This window comes from Corvus kubaryi, unplaced genomic scaffold (genome assembly GCF_017639235.1).
Source record: "Corvus kubaryi isolate FWS band 111438036 unplaced genomic scaffold, C.kubaryi_AGA036_p1.0 37352, whole genome shotgun sequence".
Classification (NCBI taxonomy): Eukaryota; Metazoa; Chordata; class Aves; order Passeriformes; family Corvidae; genus Corvus; species Corvus kubaryi.
Window position 1 is genome coordinate 2,554,961 of NW_024581114.1, and position 13,670 is coordinate 2,568,630.

Genomic DNA, 13,670 nt, shown 5'->3' on the forward strand with positions numbered 1-13,670 from the left:
CTGGCTGCTCCGGTGCCGCCACAGCCCCGCTGTTCTGCACACCCAAGCGTTTTTAGGATTCCCACAGACCCGCTGCAGAGGATTTTACCCTCCGGAGAGGAGGTTAAAAATCCCGGGAAACCGCTGACTTCGTGGCTGTAAGTGACATCTAGTGGAAACGGCAGGGAAAAGGAGCGCACAGGTAAAACCCTGATCCTGTTGGATTCGGGGCGGGGGGGAAATGGATTCCCGGGAGCTGAAACGTCAGCCCAGAGGCCTCTTTTCGGGACTTGTAAAAAAAAAAAAAGGAAAAAAAGGAATAAATAGAAGAATAATGGAATAACAATAGAGGTTAATAATAGAATAATAAAAGAGAATAAAGAGAATAAAGAGAATAGAGAGAATAGCTTTCTGTGCCTGGGTAGAGCTTGTCTCACCTCAGTGGACAGCATGGGAAGGGAGGTGGCTCGGACATGGCAGTGGTCACCTGGCCCTAGAGCTGCTGTCCCTGAGCCAGGAGCGCCACAGCCACCCAGGCCATGGTGTTACTGTGCTACACAGAGTCATGGAATCATGGAATGGTTTGGGTTGGAAGGACTTCAAAGCTCACCCAGTCCCACCCCTGCCATGGCAGGGACACCTTCCACTATCCCACACTGCTCCAAGCCATGTCCAGCCCGGCTTTGGACACTCCCAGGGGCAGCCACAGCTTCTCTGAGCAGTTCCTCTGCAGCCCTTTGGCTCATCCTGCCGGGATCTGCGCCTGGGGACAGCTCTGGCACAGGGGACACTGTCCCACAGCCCCTGCCCGTCCAGACAACGCTGGGGACTTGCAGACCCTGTCCCCAGGGACAGTGCCTCCCTGCTCCCGGATCCTGAGCCCATCCCTGTGCCTCTCAGGCATCTCCCTGCTGTGTTTTCCCTCTCCTCGGAGGTGGCTGGCGCTGCCACCCCCGCCCCTGGCACTGCTGCCCTGGCCCGGCCGGAGGGGTCCCGCCGGCAGAGCGGCTGCAGCCCGGAGCTGTTCTTGTGCGAGCGAAGGCAAAGCTTGAGGAGGAATCTGAAACCCGGCGAGACTTGGATTAGCAACCCGAAACTCCGGCCAGGAGCCGAGCTTTGGGAAGAGCTTGGCAGAGTTTCAGGCGAGTGCGGGCTGCGTTTCAAGTGAGCCGAGTGTGACCTTTGCATGAGCCCGCTGCTGGCGGCTCGGGGAGCATGGGCTGGAATTTTAACAGAGCCTGGGGAGCGAGTTTCAGGCAAAAAAAACCAAACCAAAACCAGAAAAAAAAAAGTTAAAGCGTTTGAGTAAAACCAGTGCGGAGCTCGGGTGGTTTGGGGGTGATAATTGCTGCTCACCTGCCCCAAACCAGCAGAACCAGACGGGTGGTTCCGGCTCTGCTGCACTCGGAGTTTCACTGCAGGGTTAACCCTTTCCTCAGCACGGAGCTGTTCCTCCCAGGCTTTCCCTGCGGTAGATCGGAATTCCTGTTCTTTCCCCTGTTCCCATCCCCAGGGAGGTCTCCTGGCCGTGGGCAGGGTAGGAGCTGGACGTGAGCAGCTCGGCGTTCCCTGATCCCGGGGGCTGAGCTGTCCCTGTGACAGGCTGTGCCTCGCAGGAATTTATGGAAAGGAGGGAATGGATCAGATCAGGGGCCGATCACGGGGTGGGAGGGCTGGGGAGAGCACAGGACGAGTGTCCAGGGAGCAGCTGGACAAGGGCAGACAAGGCCGCTGCTGTCAGTGCCCGAGGCTCAGGGATCATCCAGCTGAAACGGAAGAAAGATGAGAGAAAATAATCACAAATAAACCTCTCTGTCCCGGGCAAGCAGCAAGGGCCAAGGTTGTCTTGCTCCTGAAGTTGTGGACAGATTTTTTTCCATTCTATTTTTTTCCACTGTTTTCCCTACAATCTCTCCCTTCCCGCCCTGGCGCACAGCATGAGATGGGTGTAGATCAGGGCAGGGAGGATCTTCCTAATCAAACCCACATTTCTCTGCATTGTCTGCCCTGTCTCCCGGGGAGCTCAGCCAAACCCCCACGCTCGCGATGCTCCAGCGCTGTTTGAAAAGCTGCACGAAGGTAGGATTTTCCCAAATGGAGTTTCCTGGGTCGGAAGGGAATTATTCCACTTCGCCCTGAGAGCTCCTTTCCCAGAAATTGAGGACCCTTTACACTGGGAGCAGTGAAAGCTGAGCCTGGAGCCACAGAAGGGGGCTCTACCCCAAAGGAAGTGCCCTCCATGGCGCTCCCAGTTTTCCTGCCTTTTCCATGCCCTTGATCCCAGCAGTTTCTCCCACGCCAGGCACAGGGGGGCTACATCTGCTGCTTTATTTCGGGCCCTTCTCTCATTACAGGTGACATTGGTTATTTATATCACGTCCTCAGTCCCACAGCATCCATCCTGGAGGTGCTGGGTGCCATCCACAGGATGGGGCCGGAGCAGCCCAGCAGCATCCTAGCAGCTGGCACCGGAGAGCTGGAGCCAGGAATCCCGGAGAGGCACAAGAGCCAAGAAGGAAACGGGCCATGGGCTGTCCACTGCCACTAAAGGTCCTCAGCAAGGTGGCACGATGCCCCTCTGCCAGCTGTGGGGCTCAGGGACAGCGGGACGTGCCCTTGAAGGCCACGCTGGGCTTTTCTGGCCCCCCCCAAAAGGACGGGAAGTGGTGGCTGAGGCGTCATTTCCCCACGGGCGCCGTGTGGGCTTCTCCCTGGCCAGGCAGAGAAATCCTGGGCTGTCTCCTGCTCGCAGACTCCTTGGTGTCCCCGGCTGGGCCGTGTGGCGCAGTTCCTGTGGCCGAGCAGCCGGGCTCCAGAGCGGCACCCATAACGCGGCCCCCGGCCCCGTCTGCTGCCTCTGCCCCTTTCGTGGTCCCTGCAGGCGGAGCTGGAAGGTTCCTCTGGCTAAACCCCGGCTCGGAGGGAAGGAAGTCGGCTGCAGCCCAGGAAAGGAAGCCAGCTGGTTTCCCTTGTGCGTCTGCGAGGCGTGCGGGGGGAGCAGGGTGTAGCCAAATCGAGATAGGATGGGGAGGCAGCGCCTCTTTCCTTCCATGTTTTCCGGGCTGGACGCGGGAAGCGTGGCCTGGGCATTATTTCCTCCAGCTGCTGCTGGGCTGGGCTGTCCTGGCTCTCTGCTCGCCGTGCAGTGCGGGACAGCAGCCACGACGGGGAGCTTCCATCCCGCGGGACGGCCGGGCGGGACACGGGCCCCGCTGTCCCCTGCCTGTGGGGACAGAGCCAGGCGCTGCCCCCGGCTCCCTGGGGTGGGCAGGGGGGCTTGGCCAGCACCTGGCCCTGGGAGGCGCAGAGCTGGTGGGACCCCCCCAAGGGGGATGCAGAGCCCACGGGTCCCTCTCAGCTCCCATGGCATCCCCACCCCTGGCCGTGGCCATGTCCAGCTGGGGTGTCCTGGTGGCCGAGGGGGTGGCTGGAGCCTCGGGGCGGTGCTGGGGGGCAGCAGGGCCTGGGGCAGTGCTGGGGTCACTCTCCCTGCTCTTTCAGGGCAGCTATTTCTGGCCCTGGGACGGGGAGGGTGTGTGGGGGCAGGAAGGTGGGAGGAAGGCTCCGGGGCTCATGGGAGCTGAGGGCTATTTCTGCCTCGCTTTGTGACCTGCCAGGCCACCCTTGGCCACCGTGTCAGTGGCCCGTGCCAGGCTGCCCCTGAGCCCGCAGCCCGAGGCTCCCCACAGCACGTGGCCCAGGTGGCCCTGGGTGGCGCGGGACGTGTGCCACACACCCTGCGAGGTTTGTCACAAGACCGTGATGCTGGCTCTGATCTCCTGATGTCACCCTGCAGCAGGCCGGCAATAAATGCCCTGGGAGTGCCCGAAATAGGTGAACCCTGCCCCTGAGGTGATTTTGTGTCATCCTGGAGAGGGTGACTAAGGCAAAGTGGCTCTGTGGGAAAAAGAACAGTCATTGCCACCCAGCTGTGCCAAAGGCTGGAAGCTCCGTGGCCTGTCCCCCTTCCCTGCTGGCCACCCCATGGAGCAACCCCAGAAAGGAGCAGTGGGCACCGGCAGTGGTCCCAGTGCCCCCAGACGTGGCTGTGGCACAGTCATGCATTGGCTCGCACCCTGGCATGTCCCCCACCAGTTCTATATATGGGCCTGCCCTCTCCGGGCCGCGGCACCGGGATCTCAAGTGACACCGGGGAGGGAGGGGGGGGGTCTATTTTTAGCCCTTGAATGGATCTGAGCTGCAGCCGGGCTCCCTGCCCCCGCCGAGGGTTCGGCATCATGTTGTGCTGGGAGGGTTTTCCTGCGTGGCTCCTCGAATGGCTCCGTCCCCGCCTGGGGCTGGGGGACAGGTAGGATGGGCTTTGTCAGCTCCCTGCTTCTCCTGCTGCCGGATCCCCCCGGGGCTGTGCTGCTCCTCCCTCCCCAGGCCCGCGGGAAGGACGGGGCTGCTGCCGTGGCTTTGCTGGAATGTCCTGTTTGCGCTGAGCTTCGGGAGGCCGTGGCAGGAATGCTCGGGAACATCAATCCCAGCTTTTAAAGTGGCAAAAGGAGTAGGAAAGGGGGGGTGTGAGGTGTGGTGCTGCTGTGGAGAGAACCCCAAACCTGCTCTAACTCTGGAGAGAGCACCAAGCCCCCTGTGCAGCTGTGGGGAGAATCCCAAAGCCCCGGGGCTGCCGTGCTGGGGAGCAGAGGGTGGTGGCACTGTCCCCTCTCACTGCTGGCAGGGCTGTGGTCCAGCACAGCCATCCCCATCCTGCTGAGGCTGCCAGGAGCTGGAATTTCCAGCTGGGTTTCAGCTGGACACGAGTGAGGATGAGCGAGGATGAAAGGAGGAACTGGCAGGAAGGGCTGGGGGCAACGCACCTCGCCTCTGTCTGCCCACACCGGTGCCACCCCCTCGTCCCTGACCTATCCCTGCTCCCCTGCTGCAGGCATGGATAACTTCGAGTACAGCATCCAGCTGAACGACCGGGAATGGGCTGAGTTCTTCCAGGCCTCCGAGGAGTGCAGCCTGGCGCCGGCCTCGCTGGCCACGGCCGAGGAGCAGTGCCTCAGTGACATTGAGCAAGGGGACGCCTCGGGACGGGACTGTCCCCGCAGCAGCGCCGGGCTGACCGCGGCCAGGCCGGGCAGCGAGCCAGCGGCTGGCACGGGTAGCCCTGCCCCACGTGGGGTGGCCGGTGACACCGCCCCGCGCTGGCCGGAGCGTGGCCACCTCTCCCTGCCGGAGCTGCTGTCGGGCAGCGAGGACGAAGCAGAGCCGGGCTCTGTCGGGAGGATCCTGTGTGACAGCGACGAGCCCAGGTGCCGGTCACCCGCTGCCATGCCCAGCGCCCAAAGGAGGCAGCCGCCACGGCCACCCGCGGCCACTCCGGCCGGTGGCACAGCCCAGGGCAGCCCCGGGCAGGACGCGGCGGCGGAAAAAGGAGCGGCCGGAGGCGGCCAGGCCATGGAGCCCCCCGAGCAGGGAGGGGATGCAGGAGCGGGACGAGCCCGTGGCAGCGCCCTGGTGGCACAGCCGGCGGTGGTGGCACAGCCGGAGGCTCCAGCAGCCTCTGCCTTCCCGGAGGGACCGGCCGGGAAGGGCTCTGCCAGCGCTGCCCCGTCGGAGCCCGGAGTGCGGGGACCCGCCGGGGACCCCCCGAGCCCGTCACCGGGGACGGTGCCCAGGGTGGCACAGGAGGAGGAGCGGGCGGGCACGGAGCCGAGCTCGCCGGGCGGATCCCCCAGCGTGGTGAGGCCCAAGGTGCCGGCGCAGCCGAAGAAGAGCCGCAGGCAGCGCGGAGCCAGCGCCACCGAGGGGGACAGGGACCCTGCACCGGGCGCGGCGGGGGCCGGGAAGGCACCCCCGGGCTCGCCGATGTCCCCTCGGAAGGGCAGAGGGAAGGAGAAGGCGGCCAAGGGAGCGCTGGTGAGGCTGGGCAGCGAGGAGGCTGCGGACAGCAAGCGGTCAGTGCCCGGCCCTGGCGTGGATGGCGGCGATCCCGGGACTGCTGCCCCGAAGCAGAGGGGGAAGGAGCCGGGGGCGCAGTCCCCAGGGAAGACAAGGGCCACCAAGCACCCAAAGGCGGCGCAGGCCGGTGGCTCGGGCGTACGTGACAGTGTCCCAGTGGTCCCTGGCGACGGAGCCGCGGCTGTTCCAGGACAGGCGTGCCAGGAGATGCCAGGGAAGCCTCTCCAGCCCGGGAGCGCGGCAGCCTTTGGAGGGAATGCTGCTGAGGGGGCTGGGGGGGAGCCTGCAGCTGAGATCCCTGGAGTTCCTGCTGCTGAGATCTCCAGAAAACCTGCAGAGATCCCTGGCATTCCTGCTGTTGAGATCTCCAGAAAACCTGCAGAGATCCCTGGAACTCCTGCTGTTGAGATCCCTGCAATTGCTGCAGCTGAGGTCTCCAGGAAGCCCTCAGAGATCCCTGGAGTTCCTGCTGCTGAGACCCCCAGGAAGTCTGCAGCTGAGATTCCAAGGAAGCCCTCAGAGATCCCTGCAGTTCCTACAGCTGAGATTCCAAGGAAGCCCTCAGAGATCCCTGCAGTTCCTACAGCTGAGATTCCAAGGAAGCCCTCAGAGATCCCTGCAGTTCCTGCAGCTGGGATCCCTTGGGAGCCTGCAGCTGTGATTCCCAGGAAACCTGTAGCAATCCCTTGGGAAGCTGCAGCTGGGATCCCCAGGATTCCTCCAGTGGGGATCCCTTGGGAGCCTGCAGCTGGGGCCCCCGGGAGTCCTGCAGTCGACATCCCCAGGATCCCCACAGCTGAGATCCCCAGGATTCCTGCCATTGAGATCCCGTGCGAGCCCACAGCTGGGATCCCCCCGATTCCTGCGGCTGGGATCCCTTGGGAAGCTGCAGCTGAGACCCCCAGGGAGATGAGCCCCCTGTGCTTTGCCGATGGGGCCTCTGCCAGGCCCAGCTCTCTGGATGTGACCTGGCCTGAGATGTACGATTACTTGTTCTGTGATTCCCAGGAGGAGGAGGACGAGCTGGGGAGCTCCGTGGAGGGGTGGAAATCCCCCTTGCAAAGGGAATTCTGCTGGCCCGAGCTGTACGAGCACTTTTTCAACGAACCAGAAGGAAGCAGGAAAAAAGGCAAAGCTAAAGACAGGAAAAGGAAGAAGTTCAGCAGCTTGGACCACGCTGGGCTGCAAAAGGAGGATCCCAGCCCGGCTGCAGGCAAGGACACCGTGTTTATCCCAATCCCTGACGTGTATGGACATTGCTTCCCAGAGAGAGCCCAGAGCAGGATGGGCTGGAGAGGGATTTTCTCAATGGCTCCGGCCTCCGAGGTGAAGAAAGCTGTGGGGGCTCTGAAGTCCCTGCTGCAAAGGCAAATCCAGCTGGGAGGAGGCCAAGCCCCAGCATCCCAGGCCCTGGTGCCCAGAGGATCCGGAGAGAAGCTCGCCCTGGTCCCGCTGGGAGGAGCCCAGGTGTGGCCGGGAGATGCAGGCACGGCCCTGGCCCTGAGAGGTAAACCCTGTTGTCCCCTGCAGGGACATGTCCCAGGCTGTGTCACCCTGGCTGGCCCTTGGGATGCTCCCTCTGTCCCCTCTGGCTCTCCCTTGGGATGCTCCCTCCCTCTGTCCCCGTGCCAAGCGGGTGCTGCTGGCCAGGTCCCCCAGCACTGCAGGCATGAGCAGGTAAAATTTGGGATTGTAAAACCCACTCCAGAGGCCTCAGAGGTCACCTGGACATTGCCTGTTCCTGGAGGCAGGTGGGAGAAATGGTAATAAAGGGAGAAGTTTGGCCCATGAGGACAGGCAGGGATTTATCTTTGAGCTTAAATGATGCTCAGAGCCTCAGAGTTAATATTAAACCCAAACAACGAGGGAGCCATCCCGAAGGGAGCCTCAAAATCGAGCTTCCAGTCTGTTTGCACGGAGAAAAACCCCTTTGGGGTGGTCACAGCTGATTAACAAGCCGGTTTTAATTGAAAGCCTGATCAAATGAGTAGGAGCAAGAAGAACCTGATCTTGACATAGGCCTGCAAGTTGTTCCAGGCTGGAACGGCAGCGGGGCAGGGAGCGCCGGGCCCTCAGGGATGTCCTCGTCCCTGGAGGAGGCAGGGAGCAGGAGTGGGGTGGGGTGGGATGCATGGAGGGATGCTGAGCACTCTCGGATGCTGTCCCAGAGCTGGCTGCGCCTCAGGACCTCGGTGACAGCAAGGGGAGCTTGCTCGAGGCCCCAGGAATTGCTCTGTCCTAAATCTGCTCCCCAGGCCCAATTCCAGCCTCCAGAGAGAGCTGGGGAGATCCTCAGGGAGGTGGTGAGGCAGCCTGGGGTGGCTTTAACAAACATTTCCCTGGGGTTTTTAACGAAGTGTGAGACTGAGAGGGGTGACAGATGAGCCACTGTCCTTCGGGACTGCGCCCGAGCCCTGACCAGACCCCTCTGACTGCACCTCTGTTGCAAAAACACCTTCAGGGACGATTCCCTGGGAGCACCAGGGATTTGCTGTCCCAGAGGGCGGGGAGGGGAGGCAGAGGAGGTGGCACAAAGCCCCCAGAGCTTGTGCTCCTCTCGTGGCAGGGGCAGCAGAGAACCCCCGGGTGCTGAGCCACAAGGACATGTGCCTCGTGTTCTGCGCCTTCGCGTCCTGGGCCGTGAAGACATCTGACCTGCAGGCTCCGGATGCCTGGAAGACCAGTACGTACAGTGCCCGCCTGGAGAGGGGTGGGAAGGGCTCTGGGGGGCACTTGGCAGGGAGAAAAGCTGGGATATTTATACCTGCAGCTGCCTGTGGGGAAGTGCAGCGTTTTCCTGCTTTTCCCAAGTGCTTTCCATGCTTTCTGTCTCCTCCGCTCCCGGCTCCTGCTCGCTTCCTTTGTGCTTTCCCTACAAAGTGGCTGCTGGCTGGAGCTGAGCTGTATCCACGGCCTTGGTCCTGCTCCATCCAGCCCCTGACAGGGACCAGTTTGTCAGGATTTCCTTGGGATCGGTGCTGTCAGGACCTGCAGTGAGCAGGTTTAGATTCCCTCATCCCAGCTGGAACAAAATTCCCTGCTTTTCTGATGTGCTTGGAAGGCTTAATCTTCCCCCCCAAACACAGCTCGGCTGAGGCATCTTCCTGCTGCTCTGAGTCCTGCAACTGCTCAGAGATCTGTGGGATCCCCTCCTCTCCAACCACAGCACCTGGAAGCTGCTGGGAAGAGAAGAAGCTGGGGAAACACAAATTCACTGAATCCCCCCGGAGTGGGGATCGCTGGATGAGCAGGGAACGGCTCAGGGCGAGCAGCATTCCCAATTCCTGCCCTGGATGCAGCAGGTCCAGCCCTGGAGAGCCCTTCCATGGGAAGAAATGCCGGGATCAAGGCTTCCTGCTGCTTTTCCAGGCGAGGAATGTTCCCTGCTAAGGTCACCAGGAAGCTGACACCCGGGCTGGGAATAGCTCCTGAGCTAAGGCTGCTCAGTGCCATCATCACAAGCAGCTCTTGGCCTGCTCCTCCTGGGCGACTGAGTTTGGGATGGAGGACGTGGCCCCGGGAAAGGTGTGGAAAGCGGGATACGCTCCTCGTGCCCCGGGATGGAATAACCTGGGGAGGAGGAGGGAGGCAGGAGCAGTTCCACACCCCGGAGCAGCCATTCTCTCTGGGCATTTGGGCCTCTAAAAGGTTAATTTCTCTCTTTATGTCCCTCTAACACATAAATCAGAATCCAGTCTGAATATAAGGTGGGAAGTCTGAAGGCACAGCTTGGATTGCCAGCTTTGCTTGGGAATCAGGGGAATTTAACGTCTCTTACAAACCAAATCAAAGACACTGAGTGCAAGCACAGGGCAGAGCTTGCTTTGTCTATAATCCCCATCAGTTATTTCTTCTGTCCCTACGTTTTTTGATCCGGGGTTTTGGATATTTTCTGCTTTTGGCTGGGACCAGAAAATCCACAGGAAGTCCACAAAATGGGATTTTCCTTGGCATCCTCCTGGTTTAAAAAGAAGCAGGAAATGAAGGTGCTGCCCTGAAGCCCTGGTGAGATTTTTCTAGCATGTCTTCCTCATCCAAGATCAAATCTCCACCCAAACCTGTGGCTCCACCCAATCCATGAAATTCCCATCTGGATCTGTGTATCCGACACTGCGCATCACCAGTGGAGCCTTTTGAGCATTTCCCCTAAAAACAGCCGTGTTTTATGGAATGGTGGGGTCTCCATGTGCCCAAACTCTGGGACTGGATGTGGCCAGTCAGGCTGTGGGCAGCTGGGAATGCACTGGGAACAAATTCCTCATGGTGGGAATGAAAAGCAAAGGCAGGAGGGGGCTGGGAAAGGATGAGGAGTGACCCCGCTGTGTCCCACGGAGCAGGGGGGGCCCAGCAGTTTGGGATCCCCACGCCCGGGGAAAGATCCTGAGGTCTGGGAGAAGCACCCGGAGTCACAGTGGGAATGTGTTGGGCTCTTTTCCAGTGTTCCTGGCAAGTTTCGGCACCCTCTCAGCCATCCGCTACTTCCGACGGCAGGTCAGGGAAGGGCACCCCCGGACTTAACCCCGGCCACGCCGGAGCCGCTGCCCGAGGCCGGCGCAGGCAGAGGCTGGGACTTTGTTCTGAACACTGGGAGAAGCCTGGAGCCAGCACCAAGACTTCTGCGGCCCCATCCGTGGCGGGACAGGATGGCACAGGGAGCAGGACCTTCCCGGTGACAGGAACTGACGGTAGGACAGGACAGGACGGGGGTGGCTCTGCCCTTCCCTTGCACGCTCCTCGCGCCATTCCCGGGAATGCCCAGGGTCTGCTCCAGGGCACTGCTGGTCCCTCCTCCCTGCTGGAGTCGCCTGGTGGCACAGGAAGGAGCTGAGGTGGCAGCGAGAGAAAGCAGGGGAGTGCTTCATCCCGACAAAAGCTGGGATATCCGTGAAGGAGGAAAGGAGGGCTTTGGGAAGAGCTTGGCTAGGCCCGGGCTGGGCGGCAGCTCCAGGGGATGGAGGGGCCGCTCCCTTGGCAGAGCCCAGCGCTCCCATGACCGGTTTGAACACTCCAGGAGGGCTCATCCTCTTGGATTTCACTCCAAGAAGTCGCAGCTCAGTGCAGCAGCTCTGGGATAAGGTTTCTGTCGCACGTGGCCACCGCAGCCCTGGCATCCAGAGGCACGGACGGGTCTGTCCCTGCGGGACACCTGCTGCAGGGACACGTCCCCATCCCACGGGGGAGGACGGGCAGGGTCACACAGCCAGAACGGGGGGAAAGGGCGGCCAGGGAGGGTCCTGCGGGGGATGCACAGGGTGGGAAGGGCAGCAGGGAAAGGGCTGAGCTCAGGGAAGTCTCAGGGAAGAGGACAGGAGGATGTTGGAGAGGAGGGAGGAGTGCATGGACAGGTTTGGCTGTGCCAATCAGCAGGGAAAGGGTCTGGATATTTGATTTATTTCCTCGTGTGCCTCCCGTCCTAGAGAGGCAGAGTCTGGCTGGGGGAGATGTGGGGTGGGGGGAGTGTGGAACCTGTGGGGCTGGGGAAGGGCTCCAGGGGCCCTGGAATGGAAAGTGGGGGCAAAAACGAGAAGGAAATGGTTCAGTCTCCCCCCTCTCCCCAGTGCCTCCCTCACCCCTCCAGGACATTATCCAGGAGGATTTTCCTTCCCTCACCAGTCTGGTAACAGCACCAGTGTGGGATTGAGCGCTCAGGGACCAGACCCACCGAGGCTCTGAGGGCAGCAGTCAGCCCGGAGCTGCAGTGTGGAGCTGCCTGTGAGCTCTGCAGGAACGCTGTGCTGGCGTTTGTCCTGAAAGAGGAGAGGGGAGGTTTCCTTCCTTGTGCTGAGAGTGCCGTGAAACTTCAGTGTGTGTGTGTAGGGGTGGGCTGGAGGCCGTGGATTACTGCTGATAGGAGAGGGCAGTGAGACGTGGGACTGGGAGATGGATGTGGCCAGGCTCTGTGTGGGCCAGAGCAGCTGTGCGCCCACTGAGAGCCGTTCTGTGAGGAGGGCAACAGATGGAATGTGCTGGAAGCTTCTAATAAAGCTCTGTCTCATTTACTACTTCTGTGTCCGTCCCTGTGTCTGTGGGGAGCCCTTAAAGGGGTTTTAAAGGAGGATACGTCAGTGCCCTCTGTGTGTGTGTGTGGATCCAGAACTGCAGGAGCTGACGGCTCTGGAGCCCTGGGGACACAGCAGGCAGGGGGATGGGGCTGTGTCCCTGTCCTTGGCTCAGTCCCCGTTCCTGCCCCCCTGAGACACGGCCTGGCTGTCACATGTCACCAGCAACCCGCTCCAGAGATCCCTCCTGGCTCAGGAGCCCTTGGCTCGTCCCCAGGCAGCGCCTCTGAGCACAGCAGTGAGCCCGAGGCAGTGCCCAGCAGCACGACCTCCATCCCCTCTCCGCTCCCGGATCCCTCAGGATGCTGCATCCAGGAGCTCCTGGCACTGCATCCTCAAAAAAAACACCCTGAAACACTCCGTGTGCTCTGTCTGCAGCTCACCCGTGAAACTCTGCCCTGCTCTCCGTGCCGGGTGGGAGCAGCAGCCTGGGGGGGAGACAGGGAGCAGCTGGGAAGTGGGAAGTGGGAATTTCACTCCTCCGGGATTTCCTGGGGGGCTGTCCCGGGGAGCTGAGCGCAGCAGGAGTTGCTGAAAGGTCCCGCCGGTGTCAGGAGGTCTGGGAGCCTCTGCCACGCTCAGCCGGGCAGGAGAGCAGCCTGAGATGTTAATGCTTGGTTTATTCCCTGACCTTTCCAGCTCTCTCCTCTGCCTCAGCAAGGCCAGCCTGCCCGGGATTTCCCGTCTGTGGCCGAAATTCGGGATTAAACCTCGCAAATTCAGTATATCCAAGGATTTCTCCCTGACAAAAGCTGCCAGGACAGAGGGGTTTTGACCTCCCCTTTGGGGGCAGCCAGGACGCCCCCAAATCGCAGAGACCTTTCCGTGCATCCTCCGTGCCCCGAGGCTGCTCCCGGTGCCACGGGCGCGCTGGGAGCGCTGCCAGGCCTCGCTCGCCGTGCCCCGCACGTCGCTCCCTCATCTGACACCTCCCCAGTGCCAGGCACATGAAAAAGTCAGGCAGGTGCGCCCCGAGGAGCTGAGCCCGGGTCTCACTGATGCCATGAAGATTTTTTGCCTTTTCTTTTATACCCCTGTTATACTTTTTTACAGCTTCTGTATTCCCAGTGCTTTTTGCCTACATTCTTGGACTTGTTTGTCAAGCTGAGAGACTCAGCATTTTAGAGGCATCGTAGTTAGGGATCAGTGTGCCCCAGAGCCCAAGGTCCTCTCCAGAACACATCCTGTAAACCAAGACAGAACCATCCAGGGGAAGGTTCCTTGGGAAGGGGGGCTCACTTGAGCCTCTCATTGGGGAATCTTTGATAGATGTGTTAATTAGTAACACCTAGAATGTTATACCCAATGTTGGGAGACACAGAGACACAGACAGAGACAGACTGGGCGGGGTGCATCTCGATGCATATGACCTGGACGTGTGCACCTAAGGATCCTTAAAAATAAATGCCAAGGTAAAATCCCTTTTCCCCTTCTAACCGTGTATGCCTCTTGATTTTAAGACCAGGAAAAGGCATCATCACCCCGCCGGACGCGCCGGCTGGGAGCAGGGATGCCGCTCCCCCTTTTCCCGGGAATGGGTTTGGCCGCAGCGGCTCCTTCGCTCTGACTTCATCTTGCTCCATCTCTCGGGGGTGAAACCAGAGCGGAGCTTCCCACGGGGATTTCTGTGGCCATTCCTGGCTGTTCCCTGCCCTTTGGGGGGGGGTTCGATGTGGTGCCGGCCCCGGCAGAGGAGAGGGAGCGCTGAACCCGCTCTGC

General features: G+C 60.9%; 1 protein-coding gene across 2 annotated transcripts; it reads left to right on the forward strand.

The window, feature by feature from the left end:
* The first annotated feature begins 1,948 nt into the window (after positions 1-1,948).
* Positions 1,949-11,894, forward strand: PERM1 (PPARGC1 and ESRR induced regulator, muscle 1). 2 transcript variants are annotated; one of them, XM_042032137.1, is made up of 5 exons: positions 1,949-2,058; positions 2,334-4,288; positions 4,871-7,399; positions 8,459-8,575; positions 10,331-11,894. In XM_042032137.1, exons 3-5 carry the CDS (start codon positions 4,873-4,875, stop codon positions 10,408-10,410), a joined length of 2,724 nt encoding a protein of 907 aa, XP_041888071.1. In that variant the 5' UTR covers positions 1,949-2,058; positions 2,334-4,288; positions 4,871-4,872; the 3' UTR covers positions 10,411-11,894. The 2 variants fall into 2 exon arrangements, with proteins under 2 accessions (XP_041888071.1, XP_041888070.1); XM_042032136.1 differs by lacking the exons at positions 1,949-2,058; positions 2,334-4,288 and having other exon boundaries at positions 4,297-7,399.
* Positions 11,895-13,670: the final 1,776 nt, after the last annotated feature.

What these genes read in the sequence shown, in the direction of transcription:
- PERM1 (XM_042032136.1), top strand. Translation starts at nt 4,762, where the DNA reads ATGAAAGGAGGAACTGGCAGGAAGGGCTGGGGGCAACGCACCTCGCCT. An exon ending in CACGGCCCTGGCCCTGAGAG is followed by an intron (nt 7,400 to 8,458) that starts GTAAACCCTGTT and finishes CTCTCGTGGCAG; the next exon opens with GGGCAGCAGAGAACCCCCGG. An exon ending in TCCGGATGCCTGGAAGACCA is followed by an intron (nt 8,576 to 10,330) that starts GTACGTACAGTG and finishes GCTCTTTTCCAG; the next exon opens with TGTTCCTGGCAAGTTTCGGC.